The 18,826-nt window shown below is 44.8% G+C and overlaps 1 protein-coding gene across 5 annotated transcripts in view; it reads right to left on the bottom strand.

Annotated features, from left to right (window-relative positions):
• The window catches only part of FOXN3 (forkhead box N3), a 397,011-nt gene that overhangs the window by 8,280 nt on the left and 369,905 nt on the right, over positions 1-18,826 (bottom strand). For all 5 annotated transcript variants that reach the window (XM_059373546.1, XM_059373549.1, XM_059373550.1 and 2 more), the window contains one exon: positions 13,612-13,717. In XM_059373546.1, the coding sequence (XP_059229529.1) occupies positions 13,612-13,717 (106 nt within the window). The remainder of the gene's footprint in view (positions 1-13,611; positions 13,718-18,826) is intronic.

The raw sequence follows: 18,826 nt of genomic DNA, 5'->3' as shown, positions 1-18,826 counted from the left end.
GGTATGTCCCCCAGAGCCAGGCGCAGAGTGGACACAGAAGATATACTGAGCAAGTGTAGGAGCAGATGGGATTGTGTGGCAGAGAGCATGAAGTCTGGGAAGATACTGTGGGTCTCCCCCAACATGCCTTACTGGACAGTCCCTGAACATAAGGCACCTGAGGAAAGCCTACGGGGTTGGGCCCAACAAGAAGATTTGGTCACGAGCTGTTACCCACTCTTTCCTGCCATCCCTGTGGGCCCATCCCTGCTCAATGAGACCCTGGTTACAGCCCAGGGAGAAAGTAAAAGGGGAGGAGAGTCCTTGATGTACATGGTACAGCAGGAAATGAAGGCAACGAGTCGCCCTCCTGGTGTCCCAGGGCCTGCAGTGGGCGGTCAGCAACATGGAAGTGGGTAGTGAGATATCCCACCGTAATATGCACCAGCAAAAAGCAGGAGGGCCATTATCCAAAGTCAACCTGTGCTACATGCCTAGAGCTCAAGCTCAACCCCAGCAATGACAAGGCTGCACAATGACAATTTATTTGCACAGTGGAGTCCTACCAGTCTCCAGAGAGGTCCCGGACTGTGTCCTGCACTCTGCAATCCCAGGTTCCGCAGCACCCCTGCCCGGCCCTTCTAGAAAGAGCCTGGCTCTCCAGACAGACAGGCTTCTGTTCACAGCACAGCCTTGCTTATTAGTGGGCTCAACTCTCTTACAGGGCAGACCGATGATGAAATGGAAAGTTCCGAGCGCAAAGGATGGCTCTTCTGTGCTGCTTGAGAATTCTGCCTTGGTTTCCTCTGTTGTCATCGGACGGCTCACCGCGGCTTCCTGTGCTGTGACGGGCTTATCTGAGCATTCTTGTTTTTTTTCTCTACTCTGGGTCGGGCGGCTTATGGGGACATGGCATAAAGGAAGAGGAAAGAGGACCCAAGAGAGGAATTCCTCACAGGCTTGGAGGGTAAACAGCCCCTGAGCTTTGGGGAATGGCCCCTGCAATATCTGTTTTCTGCAGACTTCCTGTTTCTTGGCTCTGTCTCAGGTGCACAGAAGTGGCTAGGAAAAGATGACTTTGAGGTGGTTCCAAATATGAAACTCAATAAATGTAACTAATTGCACTGGTAGCTATTAATAGTTATTAAACAAATGAAATTGCAAGTCTCAGAGAATGGGTCTCTTGATCTTTGTTGTTTCAGGTAACTGCTGTAAAATCCAGAAGAATTGGTCTACTGAACTAGCATAAAAGAGTCTCAGAGTGAAACCCACGACACTTGGATGAGTAAATCGGGCTACGGCTGACTTTTAGAAAATCAATTTAGTTCCGAATCCTCATTTGTTAACAACATGGGGCTTATAATTCACTTCACTACAACAGTTGAGCAGAACAGGATACTTCGGAACACAGAAAGAGAGAGGGAAAGAGAATCATGGAAGCGAGAGTATGGAGTAAGGCAAGCACTGCCAAAAGTTAATTCCTAGGGAATCTAGGTGAAAGGCATATGGTGTTCATTGTGCTTTTCTTTCTTCTTTCCTTTTTTTTTTTTTTTTTGAGAATTCAGAACGTTTCATCTCAGACCAACCCCTTGCTGAGGCTCGCTGGGATTCTTTCTTCTTTCCCACTGGTTAAGACATTTTTTTTTTTGAGTAAAAAGTTTGGAGTAGGGAGTGGGAGATATATGCTAGAATGACAGCAATGAAAGAAACTTCTAGAACTTCTTTCTTAAAGGAGATAAACAAGCCCAAGAGAAGTACTAAGGACACACTATAGTCAAATGGAGAACAGACGAGAAAGTCACTTGGATAGCCCATGAACACGTAGGGCAAGGTCTCTGGTCCCACCTGGAATCACGCCAACAGTGATTCCAAAATCCACACGCTGGGACACTAGCCTAACTCAACCAACCACTTTGCAGATGAAACAAACAGAAACTCAGGAACTCCTGTGACTGGTGCACGGTGCCCCAGCTAGTTCTCAAAGACAGCTCAAGCAGGAATTTGAAGTATCTTTCTGTCTCTCTCCGGTAAGGAGACCAACACACCCACTGACCGTACTTCTGGATAAAACAGGTAGGCAGATGTTAAGTTCAGGGAGCAGGAATTAAAATATAAATGTATCTCTCTCAGTGGATAAAATAAACTTCCCCTGAGATTGCAGCCTGGGTACATAATCCATAAATTACACACACACTCGGCAGGGAGTGACAAGCTCCTTCAATTATGAATAACTTGATGTGATGTTGTTGGTGGCGGCACAAGCCAGCTCCACTGACTTGGTATCAAACACTCCGGCTGCCAGGGGTCGTCACTACAGGACGCCACATACTTAGAAGCAGGAACCGGTCATCCTGAACACATTGGAAGGTAAGTATCTAAGCACCTCTTCAAAAATCCTTCACTGAAATGCACATGCGATACATGAGAAATGCCTGCCATTTTTCATATGTAGCTAAGCTTACATATACACCACTCAAAGCATTCATGTTAATTTCAAAAACCTGGTATGCATTTTCTCATCAAACTGATGGGCAACAGCAAACATAAAAGGTGAGAAATCACATTAGTTCAGGCTGAAAATGAGCAATGCTTGCAACCAACAAGTCAAAGTACAGTTTCTAATGAGACATGGCCATTCTGCAGTCTTCTCTGTTGGTTCATTATTTGTCTAACCATACGTTATCACCTCTACCTTGCACCTGGGCCCAAGGGTCTTCTCTGGAACCAATAGTTTTAAACCTAGAGAACATCATTTAGGGTGAAGTTGTCCTCTTAAGTAAGGGACTGACCTGAGAGCTCTGGACTTTGGCATACAATTAATGGGATCATGAATCACGGCCAGTGCCGGAGCTAGTTCAGTGCTTCTGTCTAAAACCAAACACAGGTAGAAAGACACAGAAGACAAGAGATGGCTGGGAGCTTTCACTTCTAGCCAGGAGGCAGAAAAACATCTGGAAGGCACTCTTCCGACTATCACACAAAAGATCTTGGGCAAAATACAGCAACACAGTTTTAATTCACTGCTGGTGTCGCTGGAAAATAAGGGGACTCAGGAACCCATGCAAACACATGTGTACCAAGAGAATGTCACATACACACAAAACTTAAAAATAAAGGGACAAAAGCTGAAATGGGAGCAGCAGACAACCAAGAAAGCCAGGGTTTCCCCAGAGCAGATGAACCTACTCTAGAATATGAGTAGAACAAGAGCCGAAACTTATGGTGATGGGAATAGAGTGGCAGAAGACTGATTCTGGCAGCTCCTAGGGCTCCTTGAAGGGGACTGAGGTGGTCCCTGGGCACCCAACATAAGTTTTGAAAGCAAATCCTCTCTTGAAGTGCACAACCTGAATTTCAGCCATCAGGATTCCTCCATACTAAGGTTAATCAAATATTCAAGTAGAAAGCTCATAACCTAAAAATCAACAAACATACAGCAAACTAGGAATGAATAAATTTGAAAATGTCATATAAATGAAAAAGCTAAGGCATCTGAAAGATGATACTCTCAATGAGGTCCCAGGGAAAAGTCACTTGCCCACCACAGGCAGACAATGGGGATAAAAGGCAGTCTTAACAACCACTCCAGATGGGATGCAAAGTAAGAAAGGCCTCCCCTGATATTTTTTAACCACAAGCCTCGAGTCTCGTGGGGTCGAGGCCAGAATTCCACTATGGAGACCCAAAGACCTCAAACTGAATTTAATTTAAAGTGCCCAATGGTGCCTACTAGAAGAAATTACAAACACTTTCTGGAAGAACATTCTTTAATCTCAGGCCATAAGGAAGTCCCACAGATAAGACCTTAAGGAACATGGGTTTATAAACAAACAAACAAACAAACAAAACCACAAAAGAAATAGGCCACCGTAAGGCAGAGGCAATAGAAAAACCAACTATTGTATCTGAACTGTCAAGCTGGCGGACAGTGAAGTAGATACATGATGTCAAGCATGTGCACAGAAATAAGAGGGAACTGAAAAGCATCAGAAAGGAAGATTAGATCATGAAACCTAGACAGAGTTTGGAAAGCATCAGAATCCCTGAAATTAACCTCCATGAAACCAAAGGAGAAAAATCAGTAAAATAAGAAAGAAACAAAGAAAGAAAGAAAGAAAGAAAAAAGAAAAAGAAAAAAAAAGCGAAGCAAAGCAGTGAATTGGAAGATGAATCTGAAGAGACTATATACCACACAGCAGAGACAAGGAGGAATACAGAAGAACACCGGGCAACATGGAACACAGTAAGAGCCAATGTAAATCCAACTGGAGTTCCAGAATGAGAGAGAACGTGGGTGAGGACCCAGTGCCTGAAGAGAAAATGGGCAGAGAATTTTCTCCTTTTGATGAAAGGTACCAATCTTCAGACTTAACTGACAAATACCACAGAAGATAAATAAGAAGAAATGTGCATATGGACACATAATAGTTGGACTGTAGACATTTTTAAAAAAAGTTTGTTTATTTGACAGAGAGACATAGCAAGAGGAGTGGGAGAGAAAGAAGCAGGCTCTCCGCCGAGCAGCGAGGCAGACGCTCAACGACTGAACCACCCAGGTGCTCCTCCAACTGAAGACATTTAAAAAGAAAAGAGAGGGACGCCTGGGTGGCTCAGTTGGTTGGACAACTGCCTTCAGCTCAGGTCATGATCCCGGAGTCCCGGGATCGAGTCCCGCATCGGGCTCCCAGCTCCATGGGGAGTCTGCTTCTCCCTCTGACCTTCTCCTCACTCATGCTCTCTCTCACTGTCTCTCTCTCTCAAATAAATAAAAATAAAATCTTAAAAAAATAAATAAAAGAAAAGAGAGACAAGATATAAAATAGCAGAAAGAAAACATTTCATCTAAAGAGTATCAGCAGGGAGCCTGGCAGACTCAGTTGGTTAAGCATCTGACTTTTGATTTCGGCTCAGACTGTGACAGCAGGGTCCTGGGATAGAGGACTGGGCCCTGGAGGTGGGCTTTGTGCTCAGCGGGGAGTCTGCTCAGGATTTTCTCTCTCCCTTGGCCCCTCCCCCCACACATGCACTCTCTCTAAAATAATAAAAATAAATAAATATTTTTTAAAAAATAAAGAGGAGTATCAGTTAAGATAAAACAAGCAAAATAGATGAAAGTGGAAAAACACTCTTGAAGTTAGTGAGGGAGGAAAGAACGGTCAAACTAGAACTATATGCACAGTAACATTATCTTCTACGAATGAAGGCAAAATAAATATGTTTTCAGGCAAAAAGGCGTTAGGGCTTTAGCTAAAAGCAGATACGCACTATAAGGAACTTCTTAAGAATATATTTCAGGAAAAAAGGAAAATGATCCAAAAAGAAAGGTCTGAGATGCGAGAAGAAAGGATAAGCAAAGAAAATGTAATCAAGTATTTTTTAAATTTAATTTTTTTCAGTGTTCCAAAATTCATTTTCTATGTACCACACCCAGTGCTCCTGTAATCAAGTATTGACTGAACAGCACAATGATGATAATAACTGAATGATTTTAAGGAAAAAAAAACCTGAAATAGAACCAAAGTACTGGACAAATGTAACACATCATTTGGGAGGCAGAGAGAAGAGCAGTTAAAGCATTCTAAGGGCCTTGTATCGATCAAGAGGTTAAAAGTATTGATTAACTTTAAACATTTTAAAATATTCATGCTACAAGTTCTGGGATCAACACTAAAAGAAGAGAAACAAAATGTATTAACTTCTAAACCATTAGAAGGAAGAAAATGAGGGATGGGAGACTCTTGATCAATTTAAAAATGCAAGAAAGGAAAAAGAATCTGGAAATAGCGGGGCAAACAAATGCAAAATAAAACGGTAGAAATAAATCCAAATATGTTATTTAAAAAGGGGCTAAAAATCTTCACTAAACGGTAAAGATCATTAACACAGAAAAAATTTTAAAAGCCATTTTTTTCCAAGGAAAAAACGTAAAACACAAAGACAAAAAAAGGTTAAAAGGATGGAAAATGTTGTCTCATGCCATGCCGGTGTAGCTATATTAAAACCAGAGAAGACAGATTTTTAAGGCAAAAAATCATTACTACAGATAAAGAGGGTCATTAAACATTCATAAAGGCTCAATTCACCAGGAAGGTAAAACAGTTCTAAACATGGATACCTCCACTAAGACAGCTTCAGAATATATACAGACCAAACTGAAAGAGCTACAAGGAGAAACGGTCAAATCCACATTGTAATGGGAGATTTTAATACATCATTCTCAGTATCCAATTAATCAAGTGCGCGCCCCCTCCTCTCTCACACACACACAGGGTTATTAGTATGCAGACTTGATCTAATGGACATAGACAAAACATGTGTTAGTGACGAAGGTGTATTATTTTCAAGCACACATAGAATATTCATAAAATCCGACACATACTAGACCATATGGCAAGTTTCCCAAATTGCGAAGCAGCAGTATCTTACAGACCAACTCCCTGACCACAAGTGTCTGGTAGTTAAGAAATCAGTGCTGAAGAGGTAACTAAAAACAAAAATAAGAAACAATCACCTTCTCCTCAGTTTGGAAATTTAAAGACACGCTCCTAAAAATACCTCTGGGTCAAAGAAATCAAAATAGAAATTAGAAAATAATTTGCATTGCTAATGATGAAAATAACAGGTATCAAAACTTATGGGACAGCACTAGTCAGTAGTTTCAAGGATATTATAACCTTACATTTTTATAGAAAAAGAAGAAAAGTTTAAAATGAAAGTAACCAATCCAGGCAAAGAGAAAAAGAGTAACCTATAAAGAGAAAGCAAATTATAAATGAAAAACAAAACAAAACAAAACAAAACAAAACAAAGTAAAACAAAACAAAAACAAACCAAACCCAAAAAACCAAAAAAAACCCCCAACAACAACCAAAAACCAAAAACCAACCTGAAAATAGACTTTGAGAGGAAAACCAAAAAACTAGGGCAAGATTAAGCAAAAAAGGTGATGTTAAAATGAAATAAGGACTGAAAAAGGAACATAATTACAAAGGTATTTTAAAAGATGATAGCTTTATGCCAATAAATCTGAAAACTTTGGTGAAGTGAACAAATTCCTACAGTTTCATAATGAATTCAGAAGGAAATTAAAAATAAGCCATACTCTTCCTGAAGAATTTCCTCCTCTCCTTCTTACCATAAAGCATAACCTAATACTGAGTTCCTGAGTTTCAGTTCTGAATTTCAGAACTGCCTTCAAAGACCATGATTTCAGAAGACAGAAGCAACAGGTGCTCGGTTTTTAAAATAAACCAAAATACAATACAAAAAGACCAGTAGCAGGTACAGCACCGGGAATAGTCAATGATATTGTGACAGCGTTGAACGGTGACAGATGGTTAACTTTGCCTGTTGTGAGCACAGGACAATGTACAGACTTGTCCAATCACTATGTTGTACACCTGAAACTAATGGAAAATTGTGTGTCAACTATACTTCAATTAATAAAAAAGAAAGCCCAGGGGCACCTAGCTGGCTCAGTCAGCAGAAGATGCTCCTCTTGATCCTGGGGTTGTAAATCTGAGCCCCATGTTGGTGTAGGGGTTACTTAAAAAATAGAGAAGGGCAAAGCTTTGTTTCCTAAAAAAAAAATAAAGGAAAAAAGAAAAAGAAAGACCAGGGGCAAATCTTCCTTCAAGTTCTGTTGTTAGACTATACCCTATCTTAAAACTGAACGTTGTCAGCTTACTGAACTCCTGTGACAAACACCTTCTCAAGGAGAAAGACACAGTTAGGTGACCAGGAGCAGATCTTAGGCTGAGAGGAGTTTTCCTGATGTTCCATTCTGACAGCACCTCAGGCACTGATGCTTAGTATTAGAGTAAGACCATTCATTCCTGACTCGCTTCCTGTTCCATGGGAACTGTAGTTTCCATCTGAGGTCCAAATAATATTGAGAAGCTTTAGAAGGTGACTGGATGGAACTTTCTTGTAATTTTATAAACTGCTGTGGTTCAGATGAAGGCCCCCACTCCTTAAAGACAATGGGTTGGGCACAGATGTACACTGTCCTGAAGGGGGCATAAGACGCTCAATCTAAGCCTTTTCCTGGGGTTTGCGGCTAAGCTTCAGGTGCTCGGAAAGGGGACCTGGGAAGGTGTGTGGAGGGCAGGCTGGATGAATCCAAGGCTCCTGACATTATTAACTTTATTTTTTTCCCCAACTGGTTTTACTGTGGTAAAACACACAAACACGAAAAACTGACCGTCTTAACCATTTTCTTTTTTTTTTTTTTTTAAAGATTTTATTTATTTATTTGACAGAGAGAGATCACAAGTAGGCAGAGAGGCAGGCAGAGAGAGAGAGAGGAGGAAGCAGGCTCCCTGCTGAGCAGAGAGCCCGATGCGGGACTCGATCCCAGGACCCTGAGATCATGACCTGAGCCGAAGGCAGCGGCTTAACCCACTGAGCCACCCAGGCGCCCCCCGTCTTAACCATTTTCAATGGTATTGAATGTATTCAGAATACTGTGCAGCCACCACCACCAGCCAACTCTAGAACTCTCCATTTTATAGAACTGCAACCCTGTCCCCAATAAACACTAACTCTCCACTCCTTCCTTCCCTCAGCCATTGGCAACCACCCTTCTACTTCCTGTCCGTAGGATTGTGACTACCCTAAATACCGCAAATAAGAGGAACATAGCGTTTGTCTTTTGTGACTGGATTATTTCACTTAATGTCCTCAAGGCTTACTCATACCAGAATGTCTTTCCTTTTCAAGGCTGAATGAGACTCCATTGTGTGTATACACCACACACTGCTTATTCATTCATCTGTTGATGGGCCCTTGGGTTGCTTAAACATTTTAGGTATTGTGAATAGCGCTATGAACACGGATGAACAAATATCCCTTTAAGACTCTACTTTTGGTTCTTTTGGGTACAAACCCAGAAGCGGACTTGCTGGATCATATGGTAATTTGATTTTTTATTTTTTAAGGAACCGCCATACTGTTTTCTACAACAGCTCCACCATGTTACACCCCTACCAACAGCGTACAAGGGGTTCAAGTCTTCCACATCCTCGTCAACACTTGTTAGTTTCTGCTGTCGCTGCAGGTCACCCTAATAGGTGTGAGGTGGTATGTCATCCTTTTCATTTGCACTTCCCTAATGACTAGCGACGCCGAGCATCTTTTTATGTGCTTTGGCCATTTGTATTTTCTTCTTGGGAGAAATGTCTATTGAAGTCCTTTAACCTAGGTTGTGTGTTTTTCCACGTTGTTTTATCAAACACCTACTTAACGCATACCATGCGCCAGGCATGGAACTCTGCATTACCCTAATATTCCGTAAGACCGCTTTTCTCGTGAGAAGCCCAGGGACACAAACACACACAGCCACAGGGTTAATTAAGGACTGGGGAAACTTGGTTCCTGAGTTCTTGTGTGTAACATCTGGCTCCGCTGCCTGATAAAGGACCTCCACCCCCAGCAATTTCCTCCCAGACCTCTTTGGCAAAACTTTTTAAGGACATTTAATTCCTCTCTACCACCTGAATGATCACTTGGAGTCAAAAAGAGCCCTCAGAGTTGAAAGCAAGGGGGCCCAGATCCCAGAGAGTTTCTATGGCCCCTACCTGGGAGGCAGCCCATAATGCTATAAATATAAGAAATTTGGGTTCCTGTTTCCCAAGAGGGCCCAAACCAGTTCTCCTATGGCTCTAATCGTTTGTTCCATCCAGTGTATTCTCTGCAAGAAATGTCTCTGGGAAAACCGAAGACACAGGCATAAAACTTTAAGATGTGTGAGAGTCATTTTGAGGATAATATGTTTTGAGGACTCCATGCCCAGGCAAATGTAAAAATAAGCAGGTTTCCAATGACTACGGATGGGCCAATCTCTGAGGTTATTGAGTAAAAAGTCAACACTGTAAAGTCAATTACACTATTGACAGATACTCTTACAAGGAGATTTCACATCATAATTATATGCAAAGGAACCCAGCAAATACAAGCTGTGTAATGATCAGCTAATAAAAGTAACACTTCATCTATGTCAATAACAGTTTCAGAGTTAAGACAAACAAACATGGCCTTTGCCACTCAGTGGTGGAAAAAAAAAATCCCTGAAAGACAAATATTTTCACTTAAGGAGAAGCCGCTTAGACTCACACAGAAAACCCGTCACACGTCACACGAAGCAGAGTAGGAAATCGGTCTTTAGTGGGTGCTAATGACTCTCCAGCCCTCCCTCCACACTCCCCCCACCCCTGCACCGATGGGGCAGTGGCAGAAATGATGAACATCCCTAGGAACCTTTGGTCACTGCCACGGGGTCTGGCCGCCATCTGCTGTTGTTCTGTTCTCCTGTGGACTGTTTTCCTTTTAACCTCAGACACATGGTGAAATTTAAAAAAAAATTTATATTACAATGAATGTGAAAGAGCAAAACAAATGCCCCTGCCCAAAGACTTATTAATGGGTTTTACAAAGACATTGGTTTTGCAAATAGCCCCGTGGCTATGTTTATATGTACTCTTTCTGAAAGCATCTCAGGGCTCATTATTTGCCAGGCATGTGGGGCACGAAGAAGGCCAAGTATTCTGAGCAAGGGCAATTGACCTTACAGAGCTTGCAATTCCTCTTAAAAACTAATTCCTAATTCCTCTTAAAAACTGAGTCCCTAATTCCTCTTAAAAATGGAGCTAGAACGTGTGGAACTTGTATTTGGATAATGCACTGCAAAAGCACCATGGTTTTCTTGACTGATTCTCTCTTCTTTATGCAGACAGTAACCTGTCTAGTTTTGCAAACCAGCAGTTGCGCATTTCACTGAAAACTTCTCAGCATGCTCAGGAAGGCCACTCTTGGGCTAGGCATGCTTTCCCAGTGGACAGATGTCAGGCAAATGGTGCCGTTCTGAGGCTACTGTCACTCAGCCCCAAACCCAGCCTTCCACAGTGCTTTGCAGGCTGGGGCCGGGGCTGCCGCACCATCAGCCTCAACGTTAGGCTCAGACCACAGGAGGTGTCCCGGAAAGACTGGGAAGGGGGCGGAGGAAGAAAGGAAACGCCTCTTCTCATGTGTCTCCTCTTCACTGGAGGCAGCAGCTCATTCCTGTAGAAGCTGCTGAATCCAGCTTGCACTCCCTCTGACGCTTACAGAACACGCTTCTTCACATTCCCTGATAGGGCTTGCACCAGGAGGAGATCCTGGGATCTCCTGAGATCCTTCTGGTCCTCCCACAGGTCCCTCCTCCCAGCTCAGAGACTCTAGCAACCCCAGTAAGGGCCACCGGCCAGAGGTCTACATCCCCGCCACCAGCTCCTCCGCTGAGGTCCAAGCCCCACCTCCACCGGGCAACCATCATAACCTCTTCCCTTTCTTCTCTTAGCCCCAGGGGATACGGCTGCTTCCAGCAACTGCTCTCCCCAGGATACCTAGAGTTCTCTTTTTACCCTTCCAGTTACTTGGTTCATAACTTCCTACCTGGCTAATGGTTCTTTACATGAAAGTCTCCCCAAAACCACTCAGTGTGGTTTTTGTCTCCTGAATGCACCGGAAACCTGTTCTGTGGTCTCTCACTGTGGCAGAGCCAAAGTGAGGTGCTTCCTGGACTGGAGAAGCGGCGACTCTAATGAGAGACAAGATGTCCCTGTTCTACAGAGGTGCTTTGTTATCGCCCACCCAAAACAGAACCAGGGGGAGAAAAAAGGAAATCAATATTTTAAATAATCCTCTAGGGAGTGCTAATCAGTGTAGTTTATGCTAATATATATGCTATGAGGGTAATAATTAAAATTAGGGGCTGGCTCCTGCTGAAGGCCAAACTGGTCTTACGCCTGTCTCCCTGTGTGCCTGGCTCTCCCGTGCTCTGCTCTAAGAAATGGCTGAAGCCACCTCCAGCTCCATCCTGGGAAGGGCTGAAAGAATGAATGCTCAGGATGACGAACTGGTATCTATGCCTGGAATCTGCTAACCGGGGCTGCTGTTCCATGAGAAACCAGTCTACAGTCTCAAAGTCCTGTCGGCCAAAAACATAAAGCAGGAGGTGAGGCTGAAAAGATTTTAAGCAAGAACAGAAAATGGAATACGTCTCTCTTAATAATGGGAGGCAAAGGCATTGGTACTTTGGCTTCATGGAAGAGGCTTTTCATTTCTGAACGCAGGAATTACTGATCTACAGATAGCCATGGAAGATACTGGGAAAGTATGAGAGAGAGAGACCCTTCCCATCTATTTTTGGAAAGTATCACCATGTTGGATTAGCAGAAATGGTATGTGGTAAACCAATTCCAGTCAAATTCCCTCTTCATCAGGTCCTAGACACCAGTGTCTGCCCTGAAGATCGGAGGACCTCCATCCTGGCAAGAGCAGGCTGGTTTGCCACAAGAACGGGAAAACGTCACGTGGTTGCTTCACACGAGGGAGCTGGACCTTGCATCTATCTCCCTCAGGCCCCCTAACAGACTTTCTGGGCTGGTTTCCTCTGGGACATGAGACACTATGAAAGGGAAATGGCCTTCAGATGCAAATTTGAGCCAAAAGTGCAGAGAGTGAGCAAGGAGAGGAGGCTGTGGGGGGGCACAGCTCAGGGCAACGGGCGCTCCGAACGAGAGCCTGGGCCTGACACTGTGCAAATATGGAGTCATCAGCCATCAGCCAAGTGAGTGAAAGCTAGCCTCTGTCTATGGCAAGCGAACCACTGAGAGAAGAGGAGGACACACAGAGAAATTTTTACCACACAGGGTCACCCATCAAAGGACCACAAGCAAAGCATGGGGCTTTCAAAGTAAAGAGAAATCCAACGAGGGTGGCTCAGAGGCCACGTTCAGAAAAGCTTTGTGAAGCAATTGTTTTTGTGATGGACCTTGGAGGAGGTGCTGCTTTGCACGAGGTGTCTGAGGCAGACCAGTTGCCTTATCCAGTTGCCTCTGTGTGGGTCAGATGGGCCAACACTGGACACCTTTGGGGAACAAATCTGACTCAAGGAGATGGAAGGACCAGGGTGATGTCAGACTGATGTGTGGGAGTCATGGAAGGTGCTTCTGCAGACAGCCAGAGGCACATTTTAGAAAATCAGTCTGGCAGTGGCTGATGGGTGGGCGGCAGTAGGCAGCAGGAAAACAGAAGGTGGCATCCACAGTGGCACCTGTGAGGGGTCAAAGCTAGCGAGACCCTAACCCAGGGCTGGCAATGGAGTAAGAAGGACGGAGCAAAGCAACTTCCCAAGGAAGAGTCCATGTGGCTTGGCAGCTGACCTGATTCTTGGAAGAAGGGGAGTGATGCCTCCTGTTATTTATATGCCACTTACCAAAGCACTTTTCACACAGGATTTTGCGCTGCATTCTAGAGGTAGACCAGTTGGCCTAGAGTCTAATGAACAACTTGCTCACCACTTCCTTTTCCCCACCTTGCCCCACCTTCTTAGAACAAACATGCTTAATTTGTCTTCATCTCCTTATCTGCCAAGAGACCAAGAGAATTTGAGCCCAGGAAGAGAAGCTGGCGCCTAGACTGGGGTCCCTGGGAGTTACTCTGACTTTTCTGAACACCCAAACCAGGTTACCCGTCTTCACTATTTAGAGGCCCAGCCTCTTCATCCCAAGTGACCCCCGGGGGGGGCGGGGGGACAAGATGATGCCCTACCCACCCCTTAGGCAGGCTTTGCCTAGCGAGTGTCTCCCTTACCTCACAGCTGCTGTCATTCCAATGGGAGTGATTGGCAAAGGCCGAACTCCAGGAAACAGCCCACGGCTCAGAACCCGAGCTCCATTTTGTATCACTCCTGGAGGAACTGGAAAAACAAAAAGGAGAAAGGCACCACACGTGAGTTCAACTGTGATTTGTGTTTTGAGTCAGAAACGTTAGACACACCAGAGAGAAAGAGAGGGAAAGGGAAACTGAAAGAGAGAGAAAGTGATTATTATTGGCATAGAGAGTGAGCAGAGACAGAGAGAAATACATGTGCGTGTGTCCACGTGCACGCACACACATACACACACATGCACACAGGGAAAGAAAGATACCATGCCTCAAGAAAGAAATTCAGTCAGCCGTGTCAGACCAATACCTTACAATCAAATTACTGATGCACTGGTTTAGAAAAGGGTTGAGTATTAAAAAACGCGCTTCAAACATTATTTTCTTGCATTTAAATACAAGCTCTCATCTCCAGTCAGACCCTAACAGGATCTCAAGAACACTGACAGAAGTCTGATAGCAATGACCGAACAAAAGCCATTTCCTCATGCTTCCCCGATCATGGTCAGAAGCTGAGAACATCTTTCTATTTGTCCTTAATCCAGCAAGGGAAAAAAGAGCCAGAGTAACGGCAAAGCTGATTTTACAAAAGCTACTTGGCATGCTCACCACACAGTTCATGCTCAATGATTTCTGCTGCTGAGGAAAGACCCCTCTTCAGAGAGTTGTTAAGGGAAGCTCTGGCTCCTGCCTCAGAATCATGCAGAGCCCACTTGGGAGGGCCCACTTCTTCCTTTCTCAAAGCTTCTTCCGATCAAATCTCGCGAGAGTTCTCTCATCATCCCGTCTTCTCCTAAATACCCTCGTCCCTGGTAACCCTAAGTGAACCTTTTTGCCAGTGACCATCGGATCCCGTCTGTTTCCATACAATCCTACAGCGGCCTCACACCTGAGAAGTCATGCAACAGGGGAACCACAGGAAGTCCCTGACAGTCCATCTTTTTCAAGCTCCCAAACAGCAGTTTCATTTGGTTCAAGCTAATACTCTCACTGTACTACCAATCCTCCTCCCTGTGTCCACGGGGCCAGGCGTGCCTCAGGAAGTGAGAGCCCTGGTGTGAGGCTTGGAGTCTTAGCTTTCATCTTAGTTCCTCTCGTGTGACTTTGTGCAAGTGACCGAAATCTCTTCTTCCTTCTCTGAACAGCGTCCTGAGTCCCCTGAGCTCTGGCTGTGCTCATACAGCCGCTGGCACAGTCACCCACAGGCAAGGTCGATAAACCAGGCTTTCCCAAACAGAGGCCACACCAAAAAGGATCTAGAAAATTATACATTCAAAAATGAAAACCCTTCTGGATATTAAGTTCCTAATGCCCATATTGAGTAGAATACGCCTTAGAAAACGCAAACACTACTTTCTACTCCTATAAATTTTTAGGCTTCTAAGGGAATGTTTACATTAATATGCCACACCTTCAACAAGAGGTCCCTCATATAGGATGAATGTCTACTCCTAAATATGGGGTATATAGACTGATTCCTTGAGAATTCTGTGGCTCTTGCTAATATTTTTGCTACTTTAAAAAAAAATAGGTCTGTGCAAAGCCCTTGTCATTGGGTTTTCTAAAAGGTAGATGGGAGACAGAATTAAAACTAGTGCCCAAAGTCAATAGTTCCAGTCCAGTCCAGTGGTCCAGAATCTTCCCATTCTCCTACCACATTTAACTGTGACAGTAGGCTGAACTAGATCAGGAACACTTACACGTGTCCCTTACCCTGATTTCAGACAGGAGATCATCTGAGACAGGAGACTTACCAATTATCTTAGAAGCATGAAACCTGTATAATGGGATATTCTTAGTAAGTATCCTATTTTGCTTAGCTGATAAGTTCTATGGAAGAGGGTCTAAAATTTATATTAACTGACTTATATTACTGATTTCAAGACGTCCTATAGAGCTATGAGACAGAGTGGGATTAGTGTCAGTAGAGGTCTATCGATCAAGGAAGAACACAGAATTCAGAAATATACACATACATGGGCAACTTGATTTTTGGCAGCGTTATCAAGACAACACAATGGGGGAAGACAGAACAACTGGAGATCCATTTGGGAAAAAATGAACCTTAGTCCTTACTTCAGGCTATACATGAAAGTTACTTAGAAATGGATCATAGACATAAAAACAGGAACTAAGATTATTAAGGCTTTTAAAAGAAAACCCAGGAGGAAAAATACCCATAATTCCCAAGGACAGACACACAAAAATCAGGAGAGCTCTGGGCTTTACAGACATGTGCTACGGGTAGGTTGAAAGGAGAGGCTTTTGGTTTGTCTGTTTTAGAGACATCGGCAAAGGGTTTTTTTGGTTATTTTTCCGTATAACAGTCTCTTCAAAATGGCCCAACAGCCACAGGCTGAGTTCAATTTTGATAATACTATTGAAGACAACAGTTACTAATGATCTGATTCAGAACAGCAAGACAATCTGACAGAAAGGACTACTTGTTAAAATAACTTAAAAGTTTAATAACTTAAAAATTGATAACCACAGTTATAATTCTCACCAGCAAACCATGACAGTCCCATATATGGACTGTATCGATTAGTGGACTGGCATACCAAGTGCCTGCTTAGGTATTTGGTGAAGGGGGACACAGGGTTCCCACAGTTAAGCGGGACAGACAGAGAATTAAAGAGGCAAGGGAAACACACCACGGTAGGTGCTGGGGCCGGGGGTCTGTAGGCACAGAAGGATGGAGACACTTGACCCATAGTAAAGGGTCCCTGGGAAGACTTCCTGTAGAAAGGGCCACCAGAGGTGGCATTCCAAGGCAGAAGAATGGCACACACAAGGCCTGGAATTAACAATGGCAGCGTGCACAAGAACAAAAAGTAATTTTGTGAAAGTGTGTGATCCTCTGCAGGAATGAGGTCCTTTGGGCTTTGCCCCATGGGCACTGGAGAAACCATTAAAGGGTTCTGAGCAGAGACATGGTCCAGAGTGTAGTGGCTGAGAGCCAGACTCTGGTGTTGGAAGGCCCTAGGTCTGTGTCCATCTCTGTCATTCACTGCCTGTGTCTGCTGAGCGAGCTGCTTCAGTAAGAGGACGGGGACAGAAATGGGATTTATCCCACAGAGCGGAGATTTCACAGAGTTAAAAAAGGCACTAATGTTAAGAAAATACATCTCGACTGTCAATATCAGCACCGTCATCACCACCACCATGGTCCTCAGAGCATCCCGAGGCAGCCTGTGCGGTCTCCACTCCCCATGAGCCGAAGTCCGTAAGAACAGAGGGAGACAAACCAGAAGGTGCCAGAATTTAGCCATCTTCCCGGTCACAGAGCACAGCTGGAGCGGCAATGACTACTCTCACCAGTGCTTCTGCTCCCATTGTGGAAATCATGTCAGGGTCACCCCTGGGAGAAAAATGCCCCTGAGACACCCAAAATCCTGGGACAATGACTGGGGTGCCCTGGGAAGTGAAGACAGCAGATGGGAGTCACAGAGCACAGGCTCTCCGGACTTCGATATGGCCAGTGAGTCATTTGCCAGTCAAAGAAGAAAAGCAACCCCAAGGAACACTGCCCCAAGCCCAGAGTCCTCTGCCCAAGTGCCCAGAACCTTTAAGCCCCAAGGTCATGCCCAACAGGGAGGGGAACGAAGAAAGGAAGCCAGTCCTCAGCACACACAGACTGAAGCCCAGGGTCCACTGATGTGTCTCACCTCATTTAAGCCTCCACGGAGGAAGTGTTGTGCAGTGGATAAGAGTACAAGCTCGGGGCAACATGGCTTCTGTCTCCACTGAAGTCTTGTCCTACCACTAGCTCCGCAGTTTTGGACAAGTGCCCTATCCTTCCTGAGCCGCTGTTTCCTCACCTCTAAACTTGGCAAAAACACAGCTCCTAGGGTGGTTCTGAGTATTAAATAGGAAGACTGATGTAGGGTCTGTGGTGCAAGCTCATTATCGCCATCTTGTCCATCCCTCCACCATCCCATCCCCTCCCTCTAGTATCTTCTTACCGACGATCTAGAAGGAACAGAAGCTAAGGGAGGGTGTGTCAAGACGGGGACATTCTTCTAGCCTTTTACGCTTTTTGTAGTTATTCCCAAATCTGCACTCACCCACTAAAACATCTTCCTGATTAATGAAGTGTGTTCACTTCACAGAGAATCTCATGGACAAAGCTATCCCGCTGCGTTAAAAGGCTTTCCCCGAGCTATTTCCTGAGCCTCGCAAGACTTCTGGCACATAAACTAGGCTCTTCTCCTGACTCCTGGAGTTTGGTCTCAAATGAGCTGCAACCGAATGCGGCTTCTGCCAGCCCTGGCACTTCTCAGTCCTTATCACTGGCAACGCTCTCCCTGTTGGGATGACGATGTGTTCGTATTTGCTCACGGGCTGCCAGAAGCCAGCTGTGGCACTTAACTATTCTGCCATCTTCCCTCCTTCCAGGCTCCATCCCCGAGCGTCAGGAAGGAGGCTCCTGAAAAACGAATCACAGCCAGTCTAAAACGTCTGAGAAAGGCATTCTGAGGTCCGTATTTAACTAGTCTTGGATCTGGGGGACTCGGAAGGAGCGCGAATGCATTCCTCAGCCCTTTTCCTCTCGGCAAGCTTCCCTTCCTGCTCCTCTGTATTGCACTCAGGGTAAACCAGTACACCTCAAGACCAAGCCCTTTACAAACAGCCCAGCCCACCCAATGCCCTGAAATGGGTCCTTCAGCTCCGGCTGAGAAGGACGTGGTGAGAAACTGGACATGTCCGGCGCAGGCCTCCAGCACCATCCTGTGCTGTCAGAGCAACTCAGTTTTCAGCTTTTACTCGCAAGAAGACGTGAGCCCGAGATCCTCGAGCTGCTGAGAGGAGGCGCCAAGGACAGGACCCCCAGAGCTCCCAGTTCTTGCCGACTGACCGCGTTCTCCCATGCTACAGAGTGACTTGAAACTTCTTTATTTTTAACCAGAAGATGGGAACCCACACACAGAGAGCTGAGCCCAGCAGCACTGCTCACCGTGATCTAACCGTGATCACCTTGGAACCTAAAAAAACGTCGATGGCACAAGACAGACTTCCCTCCAGGCTCCGCCAGCCCCGCATTTCTCCATCCCGGCTTCCTCAGCTTCCCTCCTGAGGCTCCGCTTCCTTGATTTTCACAGCTTCTAAAATTAACCTCGGAGCTCCTACTGCTGCCTTTGGA

This window comes from Mustela nigripes, chromosome 13, assembly GCF_022355385.1.
Source record: "Mustela nigripes isolate SB6536 chromosome 13, MUSNIG.SB6536, whole genome shotgun sequence".
In the NCBI taxonomy this organism is placed as follows: domain Eukaryota; kingdom Metazoa; phylum Chordata; class Mammalia; order Carnivora; family Mustelidae; genus Mustela; species Mustela nigripes.
Note: the sequence above shows the minus strand (reverse complement) of the source record. Positions and strands in the feature narration are given on the sequence as shown.